Here is a 16,277-nt window from a genome sequence, read left to right as displayed (position 1 = left end):
TAACCATATACACATATACATAAGTAATTTCATCAAAATATTTTTATTGGGACATATTTTTAGACTAGGAAGGAAATGTTGAATTCCCAAAAGGGAGGTAAAAACTTTATATAACCTTATATAACCTAACCAAACATAACAAGGGAAAAAATCTAATAAACACCCATGCCAGTCATTTATGGATACAAAACTATCAAGCACTTAGAGTCTGTGCAAACATGGAGTGGAATTCTCAAGGATTTTAGATTCACATCAACAGTTGTGGCCAAAGGTTTTGAGAATGACACAAATACTGGTTTTCACAAAGGTTGCTGCTTCAGTGTAGATTTTTTCTATCTTTTTGTAAATTACATCAAGTTTATGCAAAGAGTCAATATTTGCAGTGTTGGCCCTTTTTGTTCAAGACGCAATTCGCCCTGGCATGCTGTCATTCAACATCTCCGTCAAAGCCTGACTGATGGCGACCCATTCCTTCATAATCAGTGCTTGGAGTTTGTCAGAATTTGTGGGCTTTTGTTTGTCCACCCGCCTCTTGAGGATTGACCACAAATTCTCAGTTGGATTAAGTTCCAGGGAGTTTCCTGGCCATGGACCCAAGCCATGCTGGAAAAGGCATTGTTCTTCACCAAAGTCTTCTGGAGGATGTTTGGGTACTACTCTTTATTCATGGCTGTGTTCTTAGGTGGTCTGTTATTCTAACTCAATCAGCACAACAGAATGTTCTCCAGCCTTGTGCTCATCAACACTTGTGTTAATGAGAGGTTCACTCAAATTATCTCAGCAGGTCCTTTAATGGAAGGTCTGAAAATGCAGTGGAAATGTTTTTGGGGGGATTTTAATTTTTCATCTGATCACTTTTCATAACATTCTGGAGTATGTGCAAATTGATATAATAAAAATTAAAGCAGCAAACTTTGGGAAAACCAGTATTTGTCATTCTCAAAACTTTTGGACACGACTGTAAGTCCTGTACTATATACACAACTAATGCACAACATAAACTACAAATATAATTTTGTAGGATGTACAGTTCTATATCTTACTAATTAAACAGAAACACCCTGATAAATGCTAGACATGCAGAAAAAAATGAACAATACATTAATTTTGAGATAATTCAGGCAATCTACCACTGACTGATGTCAATTAGTGATAGATGTTTGAGAGTAGCAAGTTTTTTGACTAAACAATTCTGCTTATAAGACTAACCTCATTGGTCTGCACACCATCAGTCTTCACATACATGATCCGGTAGCCATTAACCTTCTGGGATGTGGCTGTCCAAGTCAGCTTCGCAGAACTGTGGTCCACATCAGTAATGCGAAGATTGCGTGGTGGTGTGAGGGGCACTGAGTAATAATGGTGAGGTTGGTGGTGTCACTGTACAGTACATCCACTTTAATTAACTTCAGTAAGCCATACTGTTCTCTAATCCATGTTTCCTTAATTTAACTGCCTGTCCTGGGAATAATAGCCCAATTGCTGCTTAGAGCGCTAAGGCTCATTCACTTTAATTTAACTTCAGAGCTTGGTTCAGAGCTTAACCTTAGTTAATAAAATGCTTCTAGGATGCGGCAATACTCTCATATAAAATGGTTTTGAGGTAAAGAAAATGAGAGAAGACTAAAACTACAGTCTTCAGTTCAGCCAACAACACTTTAGTAGTATGGACCCATCTGCTGGTGCTGTTATCCATTTTCTGTCAAGTTCAAGTTGCAAACTTTATTTTTCCAATCCACCAGACACATTTACAACTGATCTAATAACTGCAACATAGTAGACGCAGCTCAGAAAACAGACAGTAAACATGAATTTTCTAGTTATTTCTTTGTTAAATGTAAACTTATCTCCTTCATTTATGTCAAGGTCATTGCATATATTCCAATAACCGATACTAAGATGGGCCCCTGTTGCATGTTCAACAGTTATCCTTGCTTGGGGCACTTTTGGTAGCTCCTGACAGTTTTGAAAATGATATCATTCTGCAATCTAGCCATTACAGTTTGACTTTTAAGTCCCTTAAGCCCTTTTAGTAACAAAATCTCAACTTGGTACCTAATTTATCCTACTCACTGCCAGGTATCATTATAATGAAATAATCAATGGTATTAATGTCACCATACTATAGCTAATCAATCTATATAGACCATAATAATTTACATTTGAATATGACTAGCATAGAGTCTCACAAGGAGAGAAACTCAGACAAACTTTGCTGGTGACTCACATGTAGTTTCCTGACTGGTAAGGGGGTCACTGGCCTCATCTCCATAGATGGCATATACGGTAACTGTGTACTCGGTTGCTGGGGTCAGACCCTCCAATTCAATTTCAGTCACAGTTTCTGCAACTTTCACCTGGACAAAGTCATGTTACTAGCCATGTCATTTATGTCCATTCCCAGACACAAATTATCAACAGAACATCACTATATCGGATCATAAAAAAATATCTGAGGTGGAATGCACTGGGAATACAGACTAGATTATTGTAAGGGGCATAAGAAAAATATAATATACATAATGGGGTATGCGGGCATGTTTAGTCAATGGGCAAAAAAATACAGTACTAAAGTATAACCACATCACATTCAGAACCATCTGTGAAATTACAGAATGAGACTCACCCAAGAACACATATTAATAGTAAAACAGTGGTGTACAGGTTTTATCTTGTGTTTCAAATTACTGACTGCCTGAACTTAATGTGATTACGCCGCCTCGGGGGAATATTATCTTATAATTATAATTATAATGGATCCCTTAGTACCTCCTCAGCCTCATTCTTATTCTCTTGCTGCGTCTGTGAACCTCATTGAATTCATCTAATCCCTCTTCTGAAACCATGCTGCTGCTCTGTCTTTTCCTTACCTCTTTCTCGTCCGCAGCTTCTCCGTTTGTGAGAGGGGCATAAAGGATCATGTATCCTGTAGCCCCCTCTGCTCGCACCCAGCGGGCCCTCATGCTGCTGTGCATTTTGTCAAAGAGCTCCAGGTTGTTCACCGTGGGCAAGGCCACTGTAGTACAGTGAGTTAGAGAGTGGTGAGTCACTACCATCTATCTATCTGCTTCACAGCCACAGGCGAGCCACTCCTCCCTTTGCTATTAACTTTGAACAAGGTCAGTTCAGTCTTGGTAAGCACTGTAGCACAATAATATCTCTTAATTTCATATAAAGGACTTTGTAGATCAATTAAAAAATGAAAAGCTCTATAAAACTATTTAATTAGTGGAATTTTTTTCCGTAAGTAAACACAGACTATACTAACGTACATGTGGTTGCGGTGCCCCGGAGAGCTTCACTTGCTGAGTTGCTATACACGGCAAACACAGCCACCTGGTACTCCATTACAGAATTCAGATGGTGGAGCACCACGGTGTTCACATTGCCATTCACCACCACCTGCAGAGCAACAGAATACAAAACTGTGCACTCAAAACTGAAGAAAGAACAGACATGCACACTTACAGAGATGCACACAAAAAACAAACAAACACACACCTCCTCAGGCTTGGACACTTTGGCAGTATAATACACCACACGATACTTTTCCACTGCACCAGAGGCATGAGCCCAGGTCACCCTGAAGCTTCTGGCCGTGACTTCAGATATTACCAGGTTGCGAGGAGGAGTTGGTGTTTCGGAATCAGTCTCTCCTAAAACAAAGTACCACATTAACAACATAGGGGTTCAGTATAGCAGAAATGAAACATGCTGACAATGGAGAAACTCCTGACAGACTACACAGTCCATAGTAAACTCTTGTATGGCATTGCTTCCTTACCTGTAATATCTTTATGGAGCTTTCCTATGCGATCACAAACATTTCGGGTGAGACCCTCAACAATGCCACTCATGTCACTGAAATCAGCCACATTGTAGACATGTGTCTCTTCCGGAGGGGAAGCAATCGCTTTCAATTCATTCTCATCAGCATTCTTGACACCTACACCCCAAGAAAAAAAAATGGAGTGGAAACTGAGCAATAATTGGCTTTGATCATATAAACATGAATATTCCTTAATCTATAGTAGTCTGAGATGTATCATCATACCAATGGCAAACATCTCAACTCCTGCATCACGAAGACTCTGGGCTGCTGGCTGCACATCATCTTGGGACCTGCCATCGGTGATTAGGATGCCGATTTTTGGAATGCCGGGCCTGGATCCTGACTCAGGCTTGAAACTATTTTGCAGTATGAAATTCAGTGCCAAACCTGAAGATTAAAAACAGACAAAGCTGTGTCAATGCCATCTGTGAAATATTATAAAAATAATTTGCATAGTTTGTGCATCTACAGTGCTCTGTAGTACAGGTACAAATGGAAATACACAATGGGAATACAGGTCCCAGATTAAAAACAAAAATCATAACATAATTTTAACCTGTGAGCGTGTTTCCTCCTTTATACGGCAGGTTCTTCACTGCATCAATCACTGCCCCCTTATTTGTGTGGGTGTTCAGGTGCCACTCAATCCTGGGGTCCCCACTGTACTGAGCCAGGCCTGAACACAAAAACAGTATTAGCACAAAATTAAGATATTGTGATAAAACAGATTACACGGTATGAAAAGCCATTAAATGTTTCAAATCCAAATGTCAAAAAGTTACAAATGTCTTAAACCACTACCCAAATAAGATTTCAGGTATTTGAGGTTCAGGACATAAAAATCCCAAAAGTTCCCCCTAGTGCATATTTCAAACATGAATACATTCAAATATGTTTCATACAGTAAAAACAACGAACAAGGTTTCGAAGGATGATAATAATTAGTGACTCACCAATGCGAGTCTGCTCAAAGTCCACAGAGAAAGCATTAACCAGATTCTCCAGAAACATCCGCACCATACGGAAGTTAAGTCGCCCAATGCTCCACGATCCATCCACCAGTATCACAATGTCTGCCTTGACAGGGATCTTGCACATAAACAGGTCAACTGCAAAAAAAACAGCAAAAAAAGGGGGGATTAATCTAAAACACTCAACGCTGCAGTGGATTTGAAGACATGGTCAGAAAAAACTCCAAGCCTGATGTGTAGAGGTAAATCCATTTAAACAAAATGTTAAATGTTTTTGTGCTTGTTGATCATTACAGTTTGTCAAACATTGTAGTTACATATATCTATCCATATAATAAATACAAATAAAAATGTATTGAATGCAAAGGCCTGTTTTCTGGTGTGATTGTGCAAAAAATTAAAGTGCAGACAGCTTTAATGTCAATTAAAAACATTAAAGGTCCCATATAATATTTTTTTTTTGCTGTTATATTGGTCTTAGTGGTCCCCTAATACTGTATATGAAGTCTTTTCGACAGCCTTGGTGCAGAATTACAGCCACTTTCATCCAGTCACACAATGAGATTTCCCAGGGACTTTACACCTATTGACAGGATTGCATTAACTCACATTAATGTTAAATAATCTCACAAAGTAAAACCTTCATGATAGGGGACCTTAAAAGATGTTTTTTGATTAGAAGAATTCAGTACAGGAAGTAATTCAATAGACTGAGAAGTTTATGAAAACATTTATTGACCTATGGAACAGCTCAGATACTACAAAAAGGTTTTGGAATTCCAGGAATGTTTTCTTAGTTTAAAACCATTCAGTGTAAATTAACAGGTAATGCGAAATACACTTGAGTGACTGATCAGCACTGAGCGCAGCAGCCTTAAAGCCAGTCTCACAACGGACTCCTGTTGCACTGCTTACAAGCTCCATCAGGTTTATCCAAGGTCAAGGTGAGGGAAAAAGAGAAAAGCAAATCTTCACACACCATCACCACCACACACTCATTGGGAGATAAGGAAACAAAAGGTGTGTTGGATCGACTGCAAAATAAAAACAAACATCAGTATATCATCAGCTGGAAAACCCAGTTATTGCCTTAGAGCAGTTCATTGTGCACAACATATGCATACATTTACCATTTGAATGTCAATCATAACACTTAAGCACGTAATGCCAAATAGAGCATTTAGAATAACAAAACCAAAAAATTAAGGGTTTTTCATGGAGGAGATATGTGCATGAAAAATGGAGAAATGTTTAATTCTTGACTAAATTGTTTTTAATAGGACAGAACAATCTAGGAACTTTTGAGAAGTTTCATTGTGATAACCATGCTAGAACATGTTGGAATTTTAAGATCTTAATTATTGAATTGGCCCTGACTGTGCATGAAGCATGACTGTGCACTCACAATATCACTATGCCGGTACATAATTCCATGTATATCCCTGCAGCATTCAGACTTTACTTTTAGTTCATTATGAAAAAGACCCCAAAACAACCATAAATAAATCACCCAGACATTAAATGCCTCACCATGCTAACATGCGGACACATATAAAAGCTCCACCAAAATCCCTCACTACTAGAAGTTTATAGACCTGCTGGATAAAGGTAGTAGCTCCACCCCTCAGTATCCATGTCTCTCAATACGAGGCCAAAGCGCTGAGTAAATGTTAAATGAAAGAGCAGCTTATTCCATGAGTGTCCCTGAATTGCACCGCCATCTTTCACTGCCAGGTGCATACAGGGAGGAACAAGTTTTAGTCAAGCAACATCTCAGGTGCTGGCTTTAAAGGATCTAATGTCACAGGTCAAGACAAGGTCTTAAACGGTGTTAACATTTAAATGACAGAGGTTAAAGCATGCGGTCTGTCAATCTACAACATGTCTGACAAGCAGTATGTTATACAACACTCCTTTCTGTGACAAAAGAACAACATCGGGGTCCCCTGAGCTGAGGTTTCAAAAGCTTGAATTCCATGCACCGTCTCCAGCGTAAAAATTATCAGTGCAGCTCCAGCGTATTGACAGTTTAATTGAAACAATGTCCTTCCGTCTCCTTGGAAAGCTAGATAGCAAAACAATTCTTCTCAATCACAAAAAAAGGAAACAGACAACACAGTCACACACACACACACACACACACACACACACACACACACACAAACACAGAACACAGATATACACAAACTGTTACACTGTTTCTTTGGTAAACTGAATCTTGGGTTTGGTTTGTGAAGCAAGTTAACAAATCACTTTACTTGCATAAAAATGACGTTCTATAATATGTAAATCTACAATCCTATTGAGGAAATAATTATACATAGAGAATTATGAACAGTGTGCAAGGAGGTATAAAATGTTATTGGTTGCAATTGCCCAAATGGGGTAATTGCAGATACTGAAAAAGGACCTCAAAGAACAGAGAAGGTCTACGCATAATCCCTCAGCTCCTGCTAAAAAATCATTAGTTGAGCTACTAAATCACCTCTCTACAGCACATGAAGGATCTGATTACCCCACAAGTACTAACTGAGAGGGAAATATTACACCATGTTCTCCCGTGTTGATCTGATTTACTGTTTCTGTTCTTCCGTTATGTCAACAAATCATTAATTAAGAAATCACACTACAATCTGTGCTCAAAATGAAATCCCACGTTAGGTCAGTGTACAACATTTGCCAGCTAAATTACTGACACAATTACTCTAATGTATAGTTCAGTGAAGAGATTAAGATATCCTCATAATTTTTGGCCTTTGCATCATCTACATTGCATATGGAGATATTGCCGATTTGTTGGCAGCACTAGGACACTACATGTTTATCTGTTGGCAGCATTTTCACAGAAACAAGCTAGTGCTAGACAGTATGACAAGTTGCTAGACAGTTGCTTGTGTGGGAGCCCATGGGACAGTGACATGGTCCAATGCATCCTGCACATATTCAAATGAACTTCTGTTGCAAAACAATGAATGATTTCGGAATGCCTGTGAGACAAAGACACTGCATATGCTTGCCACTACCAAAAAGTATACAAAGTGTTGTTTTGCATAATATTTAACTCATTGTGAGTGTTTTTGATGTCCTGGCTTACAACTCGATGCTTTATGTGCTTTATGACCACACATTCTTCAGCAGTTCAGCAGTTGTTTAGAAAGAATAAATATTACACTCAAGAACACTGACTTCTGCAATAAACTTCACCAGGAACCACTTTCCAGCTCATGCATTTAGAATGAAAATTGAGACTCCACGTGGATATACCTACTGCAGGTTTCGAAGGCCAATATCTTGCAAGCAGTCTTCTGTAATAAACTCCCCCAGCATCAACATTCACTCACTCACACACTTTCCATAACCGTTTAGTCCTACTACTACACACACAAACACTCACCATTCAATCACACACAAACCTAAGCCCACGTCAAAGTTTTCAATTCACAACCTTGGGGAAGTTAGGCCACAACAGAGAGATGAAATTAGTCCATGACCTGGAAACAGGGATTAACACAATGAGCTGTGAGAATGCTCGCATTCAAATTATCTCTATTATCCTGTCACATTTCTTATTAATTTAATCTATGCTTCAAGCTGCCAGTCAAACTTGATGTTCCTTGAAACGAAGTTCAAGGTTATCAACAGTAAATGAAATAGTGGGCAGTAAATTATTCCTAAGGTTACTAAGGTTCCAGATTCAAATCAGTTCAAAAACTGAAGCCACGCAAATGACATTTTTTATGCTAGCAATGTTATTGGTTTAAGTGTTTTTTTATGAACACACTTAAATCCAAACTACATGAAGACCCTGGCTTAATATTAGTCTATGTGTGTTCTACATGTAATATTAGTATGTATATTGGTATAGGCCTGTGTGCTCTCCAAGTACCACTGTGAACAAATGGCCATGTATGTCAGGACTGGGACATTGGCACGGCTCTGGTCCCGTATTCCGGACTGGAGTTTGTATTGTGCATAAGATGTAAAGCACCCATAAAAAGGCTGGTTCGTGCTCAGTTAGGATTCAAACCAGAACTGGATCCACACTGGACTAGGCACTGCACATGCTCCACCATTCCCCCCTCTGGGCTTTGACCAAGAAGCAACAATGTCTGCCTTCAGATAAAACGTATATTATTTACTGAATTTTCTGTGCATGTATAATGGGACAGGTTTAATGTATGATTTAATGGCCAAGTCAAGCTATAAACTGAGCTAGACTTAAACAGTGCATGGAAACATGGAAACTGAGTGAGTCAAATCTACAGAAGGAAAAACATAAAATGAACTGGCTGAGCCACCTGACCTCAGGATAATGCTGTGGCTGTTTTTGGCCCTTATCTGTAACCAAACAGTACCAAAAGTACTGTGGTATGGGTTTGGGTTATATCCTGAAAATGTGAAAATACCACATGAAATATAAAAATGGGAGTACAGAGTCCATATTTTTTAGAAAAAGACAAACTAAACCACAATTAAATCAATTCAACCTCCTGACCCATATTTCTAAAACTGCTTCAAATTCTCTCACACAAATCTAACGGCTATTAACAAAGAGGTTCCTCACATACTGTAAATAATGCATGCCTCCATTCAATGAAGGCATAGTTTCACTGATAAACATTCCTGAATTAATAGTGGTTACAGTTGTAGTAAAAAAAAAATGTTCATATACTTTATTTTACATATGAATGTCATTTTTTTATTGATCCTTTTCTAGAGAGGAACGATTTTACAACATGGCTGTAGGCTGCATCATAGCTGCCATGTGTATCCAAATGGGTTCATTTGACAACAATCATCGGATTGACAAGCAGAACAATGGGAAAGTCCAAGGAGCTCAATGGATATCAAAACTGTTCATTTATACATCAGAAAGGTGTCTTGAAGTGATTTCTAAATAGCTGCAGATTCCAAGATCAAACAAATGTACATAACTTTACCTCTCTGACCTCAACAACATATCAACCTGCACCCATATAAACGCAAGTGCGTGTCCATGGCCCCAAAAGCCATTACTGGCATTAATTTCATCCTGACTTGACCTCATGTTGCCAACCACCTGTATAATAATGTTGTCTCTTGGATAATCAGAAATTAATTTGCATGTATAATTAAACATGTATGTACAAACAATCCACCCTGTAAAAAGAACAGTTCATCTTGTTCCTTTCCCTGAAAATCCCAGATGACCATGACATTCCACGAAGAGTGTAGGTTTAACTTCTGACCACAACCATAAATGGGCACACACCTGCGTGGCCTTCGGGAAACATAGTATGCAAGCTGGCATCTCTCTATGATATGATATAGGGGGTTTTCTTTCCAGACTGGAGCCGGGCAAGGCTGTGATAGCATTTCAAAGGTATTCTGCAAGTGTAGACAAGGTGCTGCAGAAAAGACGCAATTGTGTTCAGTCAGTTAAAATGAGAGAGAGAGAGAGAGAGAGAGAGAGAGAAAGAGAGAGACATTAAGTTAGTGAGGGAATGAGTACAATCTGTTGCTTCAGAATTTTACTGAATCTCGTTACTTTTTCTAATTAAGACCTACCTCGCCACAAAAATGATATCGTTCTCAGCCAGATGCGACAACAACCAGGTTGATCCAACACAAAGGGAGAACCCGATCTCTTACTATATAAACAGTCTCCAAGTCTCCCACTAATCACATGTTTCTCTATGCAACAGCTCTTAACATTATCCTTCCTTTCAAAGCAAGGGCACATATAACCTCAGGGACACAAAAGAAAGTTAAATCATCCACTCTGTACAAAATGTTTTCAATTCGGCATGCATATAGAGAAACAACGAGTCCTTGTATTCAATATTTGAATATAACTGAAACCTAGCACTTCCACACATATTTTTGAAAATAATAAAAAACCCATGTAAACAATGACAAAATTGCAATTTAGGGCTGATACTGTGATGCTTTACATTTAGTACACTTCACACCTTATTTAAAATGTTCTGACACAAATAAAGTTTTGAGGATTTAAACTTACCTTAGCTCAAAGAGTTTTAAAAAGTATTGCCAGTCTCTTCAAATGTCTATGCCCATTCACGCTCAGTTTTTTCTCCTTAACTTGCTGAAAACTTTATTAATCTTCTTGTGGGAGCAAGTTCCTTATTTATCACCAAATGATCCTTTTTGGCTGATGATGATTTATTGAATGTGCACGGTATTATTGGCAGCTTTACTGAAGTGCATCTCGCTCTCACATTTGACCTTACCTCCAGCTATATCATTGTCATCCTCAGTCACACTGGTGTCTTTCTGCTTCGAGGGCTGATCATCTTGAGCTGTAACATTCACTGCCACAATTATAATGTGTCTAAAATGTTATCCGATGCACAATATTAACCCTCAGACAGACTGCAAGAGTTTGATTTTTTTTTTATTTTTCACTTCTGCAGCCCTGTAAATTCATCCAGGGCTTTGTTTTATTGACAATATGAATAATCAGATTTGCTCACCCTTATATTTCCCATGCAGTGGCTTACTTTCCAGGCTCCCACTCACAGCTATGACCTTAAAGCTGTACTCTTTGTTGGGGTCAAAATCATCTATCACCACTTTACCCTCCTCCTTTGAGACCTGAAAATCATTCACTCTACCCCCTGTGGATTAAGGCAAAAAAACATTAAAATGAATTAGGACAACCATGGGTCCATTTCAGTTGGGTATTTGTTTAATGAGTGCTTAAGCTTAAACTCTGCAGTGAAGTTTAGATATGCCAGGAGGAGTAAGGTTCTTAAAGTTAAATGAGTAGCCTCCCTACAGAGGAGAAGAAAATGTTTCCCATCCTCATCCTCTCCTCTGGGGATAGTCTCCATGTTCAAACACATATCTCTACAGCACAGGACATGACAATAGGAAAAAGGCTAACTTTCTAACAAACCCAGAAATATTATCTGCCACAATTAGAATGGAGAAATTAGGCTATTTAGCCAAACGACAAAATCAGATCAGGTGACAAAACTGATGTTTACATATATTGCAAATATGTTGCAATATTATCCAGCCATCATTTATTTCACAAATTAAAAGCAACTACAATGACAGGAATAACCAGAAACTGCTACAGATTATAAAATGAAGTCGGTGTAGTCGGATGTGGACATATCTGAGTGGTAATCTACATTAATAACCTGACAGACTGACTGTTGTTCATTGGTTACTTTACTTCCATTCCATTTTGAGGAGTGCCTAAAGGCAAAAGATTGCAGAGGATTTCGCGTGGGCATGTTGAAAGACTGTCAAGAATATTTAACCGAAGGGCACACCGGTATGCTTTTTATAACCTTTTTAAAATGCAGTCAATAGGGTACATGCCTTCTTCACAGATATGCAATTATATCCCAAATTAGAAATCATAAAGGACAAATAATGCACACACATGCATCTTTTATCTGAACTTACATGGTAGAGGGGATTTTCAAGTTAAACGTACAGTATTTTTTTTTTTCAAAAGCCAATATAGTCACTTGCTCTCCTACAATCCTACTCATGGCAGTCTTTTTGTTTTGTCTTAATGAACTTATGATTCAGTAAGTTGTCTGTTTTGTCTATTAATCCTTGGGGTAGTTTGGCATCTGGTCACAGTTTTATATATATATTTTTAGTGCAGATGCAAAATTACCTCTCAAGATTCATGGTGCATCTAAATCCTAACATTACTCATTATACACTCATACTGTACCCTCAGTGCATACAGCACCCAGTAAGCGTCATTATTCAACTGACCGAGCAGCTCAGAATCTTAAACCCCCTGTCACTAAACCCACTTACAGTGCCAGAGCTGCAAATGGCTTTTGCAGTGATGAGCAAGATGTCCTGAGTTACAATTTATCTTATCTGACACTCTTTCTATCACTCTTATCAACGCTTGCTTCAGGCAAGGCCACTGGAGGCACCAGGTATCACCTATGAATGTGGGCCAGGCAACAGAGGAGAAAAATGAGCTACAGCCATAAAAGGTGAGGGGCGTTTTGGAGATGGGGACCGAGTGGAGCAAATATCAATATCAGTAATCAGTAAACTACAACATTACTGATCAATATCAGTAATGTTGTAGTTTATGTTAATCTAAACAGCTTAAAAAGGAGAAGACTTACCTGGTTCTGTATTATAAATGAATCTATAGCTTTCAAAGTTCCCCTTGGGCTCTTTCCAGGACACACTGAGTTTGTCTGTGCCCTGCACTTTAAAACGAAGCCTGCGTGGTGGTGAAACTAAACAAAATAACAGGAAATCATGTTAAGTTCATTTCTGTGCTGCAGGAAAAGTGAAATATTTAAGGATTTTCACATGCCAAGTTTAAAGAAGTGGGTAGGGTTCACTCTAATGAAACTCATCAATTATCAAATGAGGTTAATCAAATTAGGTGACAATCATGCCTTAATTGATATGTTGTGCAAACCTTTGCAAAACTCATTTCATCAGTCTTATAGTGTATGCTTATATTTTGATCTGAATACTTTGAATCTCTAACTGATGATTTCAGTCTAGACTGAACCCCAACCACATTGTAAAAAGTACACCTTTATCATCTGTGTTTTGAAACATAATGAAAAGGCTGCATCTGAGCATAATATAAGAAATATTTAGAGCCAAGTTGTTGCAGAGCCAAGTCTCATTCTCGGTCTTAGGCATATCTACTTGTTTTTGTATTCATTTATCATCTGAAGGTAACATTTAATGTAATAATCTAATTAATTATTTTTTTTCATAACACGAGAATGAGACTTCCCTTAGAAGTAGGTACTGAATTGAAAGAGAAAGAGACACTGGAATAGGAGTATAAACATCTATTCCTGTCAGTCAGGGAAAAAATGCCTTTTTATCATTCCTCATTCCTGTTCTCCAGAAGAAAACGTCTCAGGCATGAACAAAGCCCGCACAAATACATGCCCATCCACAACTCTGACAGCTTTCTTATAGAAGGAAATGAAATAATGGAATCCAGCAAACACTACAACAAACAGCAATGTTTGTGTTGTCTGTTTTCAGATAACTAAAGCAGTAGTCATCTATGGACATTAAGTGCCATAGTGGTGAAGACAGATATATAAAGAGATCAAGATACATTAGGATGTTCAAGCAGCGCCTCCCTGCTCTGCTTGGAATAAAAGAAACATGCACTATTACAAGCACAAGAACTCTGAGCTCACCAACCTGAATGGGGGTGTGTTTTGGCTGGATTTAACTGAAATGAAGATCTCTCAAGTAACACGATCTCAGTTTAGCAGAGTAGCGGCAGACTTGCGAGCTTCTGTATGTTTCGCAGTGGCATTTGAAAACTATGTACCTTTTGACATATGACTGATGGACATCTTATTTTTGAACAACGGAATGTAATTTTTGACAGCTAACAGTTAAAAGTTAACATCTTTGTGGGTGCAGTGTGATAAAGAAATACATTTTTTAAATCCAAAGAAACCCTCTTTAAAAAAATGAATGAAGCTGTGATTCACATGAACACACAAAAACACAGTAAATCTGCCAAACATAATGTAGTAGTGGGGATTTTCACTGACTGTAGAGCTAAATCTAAACACGTTGGAGCATGCACCTCTTGCTGTATGGTTTTGAATTTTATTTTAAATCATTTAGTTACACATTGCATGTTCCTCCTGCAAGTTACACTAGTCCAGCAGCTTCATATTGAAAATCCCCCAGTGCGGCTGCTAGAAGAAAAGGCATTCAACACACACATGTCTAATTACTACTACATGAGTGTAGTTCATTCTTGAACACTGTACATCATGAGCATGACCAAGGTCCAAACAGAAATGATGCAAACAGAAAACGGTATTATATTCACACGAATGACAGAAATGTGTGGAATAAACGAATGAATGATATTTAAGGAATAGTTATACATTTGTGACTAACTCTACCCACCTTGACCCTGGGCAGGCACACTCAAAAGGGAAGCAGTGGCCGCCAAGAACAGCTGAAGCGCGGACACTCGCATCCTTTCAGCTTCTGTACTGTGGGACTCGGTCCACCGAATTCGATCACTGGCCGACCGAATCTGATGGTGGAAAAAAATTACACTTCACACTAAATTTGCCAACGACGTCTCTGCTAAATGCTTCATAAAGTTCTCAAAACAAACGTGTTTTCTCTCAATACAATCAATGCCTCTCTCTCTCTCGCTCTCTCTCATATATATATATATAAGTATATAAGTATATAATATATAGAAGTTTAATCGTTTAAATATTAGATTATACATACTGGGTACCCACAACCCACCCGGACGGTTAGCATGAAGGAATATTTGTTCTTATGTTAAGTTGTCGGCTAGTACTAATAGTCCATAAAACGACTTCCGACGACGGTCTTCAAAAAAAATTGCCGCTAAAAAAAAAAAAAGACGAGCAAAAAAAAACCAGATGTCCGAATATTTATATGACAGTTAAAGCCGAAGAATAAAAATTAAGTCACGGGCACGTTTTAACACGACCTCGTAAAGAAAGGTTGAAACTAAAGTGCGACGGCTAAATGAATTTACCTCAGAAGTCCGCGCGCGCCAAATGACTTCTGGAAGCCTCTCTTCCCGTCAGCCAGCGGCGGGGCGGCGGGGCGGCGGGGCTGGAGGCTGGCGGGCGGGCGGTGGGTGTCGGTGTGGAGCTGCTCGTCCCTCCGCCTCGTTTCATCCGGAGTGTTGTTGTGAGAGGAACGGCTCTCTGGGCGACGCAGGGCGCGGAGGACGTGACCCGCCGCCGGGGCGCCTCACCTGATAAAAGCCCCCGAGGTGCGACCAGCAGCACCTGCAGCCGCACTGCGCGGCGTTCACGCTCGGAGGCTGTAAATGGGGACTGTAAAATGGTAAACGGTTCGGTTGTCACCATGCTGCATAGATGTGGGTAAAATTAGATTAACCAATATTCTCTCAAGACCTCGTCAAACGCAGCCGTAGGCAGTAAAACAGACTCATAACATTTGGATTTAAAAGCTGCTGCTGACCAGTTCATCTTGAAATGTGATGTCGTTATTTGGCATTAATAATAATGACAGTCATCATCAACTTATTATTAGTGATTATGAACATACATTGTGGTGGAAAAATGTCTCATATAGATCCAGGGGCAGAAGCTAAATAGTCAGCATCTGAGTCGATTATGGTAAGGGCCATGATAAAAAACTCAGCCTCTTCTCAGATTGACCCCTTTAAATTCACCCAACACAAGCTAGTTTAACTTGACTAATGTAACTAAAAAGACTATTTGGAGAGGGAACATACACATTTTGGTGGGGCCCTAGTCAAGTGTTTTCATCATCATCATCCCCCCCAAAAAAGAAAAAAAAAAGTGAATGGAAACAAAAAAGAACATCAAAACATCTTCCAGATGACAAAAATATGACATGTCCATAGAAATAAAAACAGGCAATTGCTTAAAGGTGTGAAGTTAGGAACAAAGACTGATGGGGAGTCACACAACAGGGGGCATACAGTAGTGCTGTGT

The 16,277-nt window shown here is 39.0% G+C and overlaps 1 protein-coding gene across 4 annotated transcripts in view; it reads right to left on the bottom strand.

The window, feature by feature from the left end:
• LOC114774224 (collagen alpha-1(XIV) chain-like) overlaps positions 1-15,458 on the bottom strand; it is a 49,175-nt gene extending 33,717 nt beyond the window's left edge. For 3 of the 4 annotated variants that reach the window (XM_028966137.1, XM_028966139.1, XM_028966140.1), the window contains exons 1-14: positions 15,323-15,458; positions 14,707-14,839; positions 12,918-13,034; positions 11,277-11,420; positions 11,034-11,102; positions 4,786-4,941; positions 4,389-4,508; positions 4,055-4,219; positions 3,785-3,946; positions 3,502-3,656; positions 3,273-3,402; positions 2,871-3,016; positions 2,228-2,357; positions 1,210-1,349 (exon numbers count right to left, since the gene is read on the bottom strand). In XM_028966137.1, coding sequence (XP_028821970.1) covers positions 1,210-1,349; positions 2,228-2,357; positions 2,871-3,016; positions 3,273-3,402; positions 3,502-3,656; positions 3,785-3,946; positions 4,055-4,219; positions 4,389-4,508; positions 4,786-4,941; positions 11,034-11,102; positions 11,277-11,420; positions 12,918-13,034; positions 14,707-14,779 — 1,707 coding nt within the window. In that variant the 5' untranslated portion in view covers positions 14,780-14,839; positions 15,323-15,458. The remainder of the gene's footprint in view (positions 1-1,209; positions 1,350-2,227; positions 2,358-2,870; positions 3,017-3,272; positions 3,403-3,501; positions 3,657-3,784; positions 3,947-4,054; positions 4,220-4,388; positions 4,509-4,785; positions 4,942-11,033; positions 11,103-11,276; positions 11,421-12,917; positions 13,035-14,706; positions 14,840-15,322) is intronic. The other variant, XM_028966141.1, reaches the window with a different exon arrangement.
• Positions 15,459-16,277: the final 819 nt, after the last annotated feature.

The sequence above is a fragment of the Denticeps clupeoides genome, unplaced genomic scaffold (assembly GCF_900700375.1).
Source record: "Denticeps clupeoides unplaced genomic scaffold, fDenClu1.1, whole genome shotgun sequence".
Classification (NCBI taxonomy): Eukaryota; Metazoa; Chordata; class Actinopteri; order Clupeiformes; family Denticipitidae; genus Denticeps; species Denticeps clupeoides.
The sequence above is the reverse complement of the archived record's forward strand: the minus strand, read 5'-3'. Positions and strand labels throughout refer to the sequence as shown.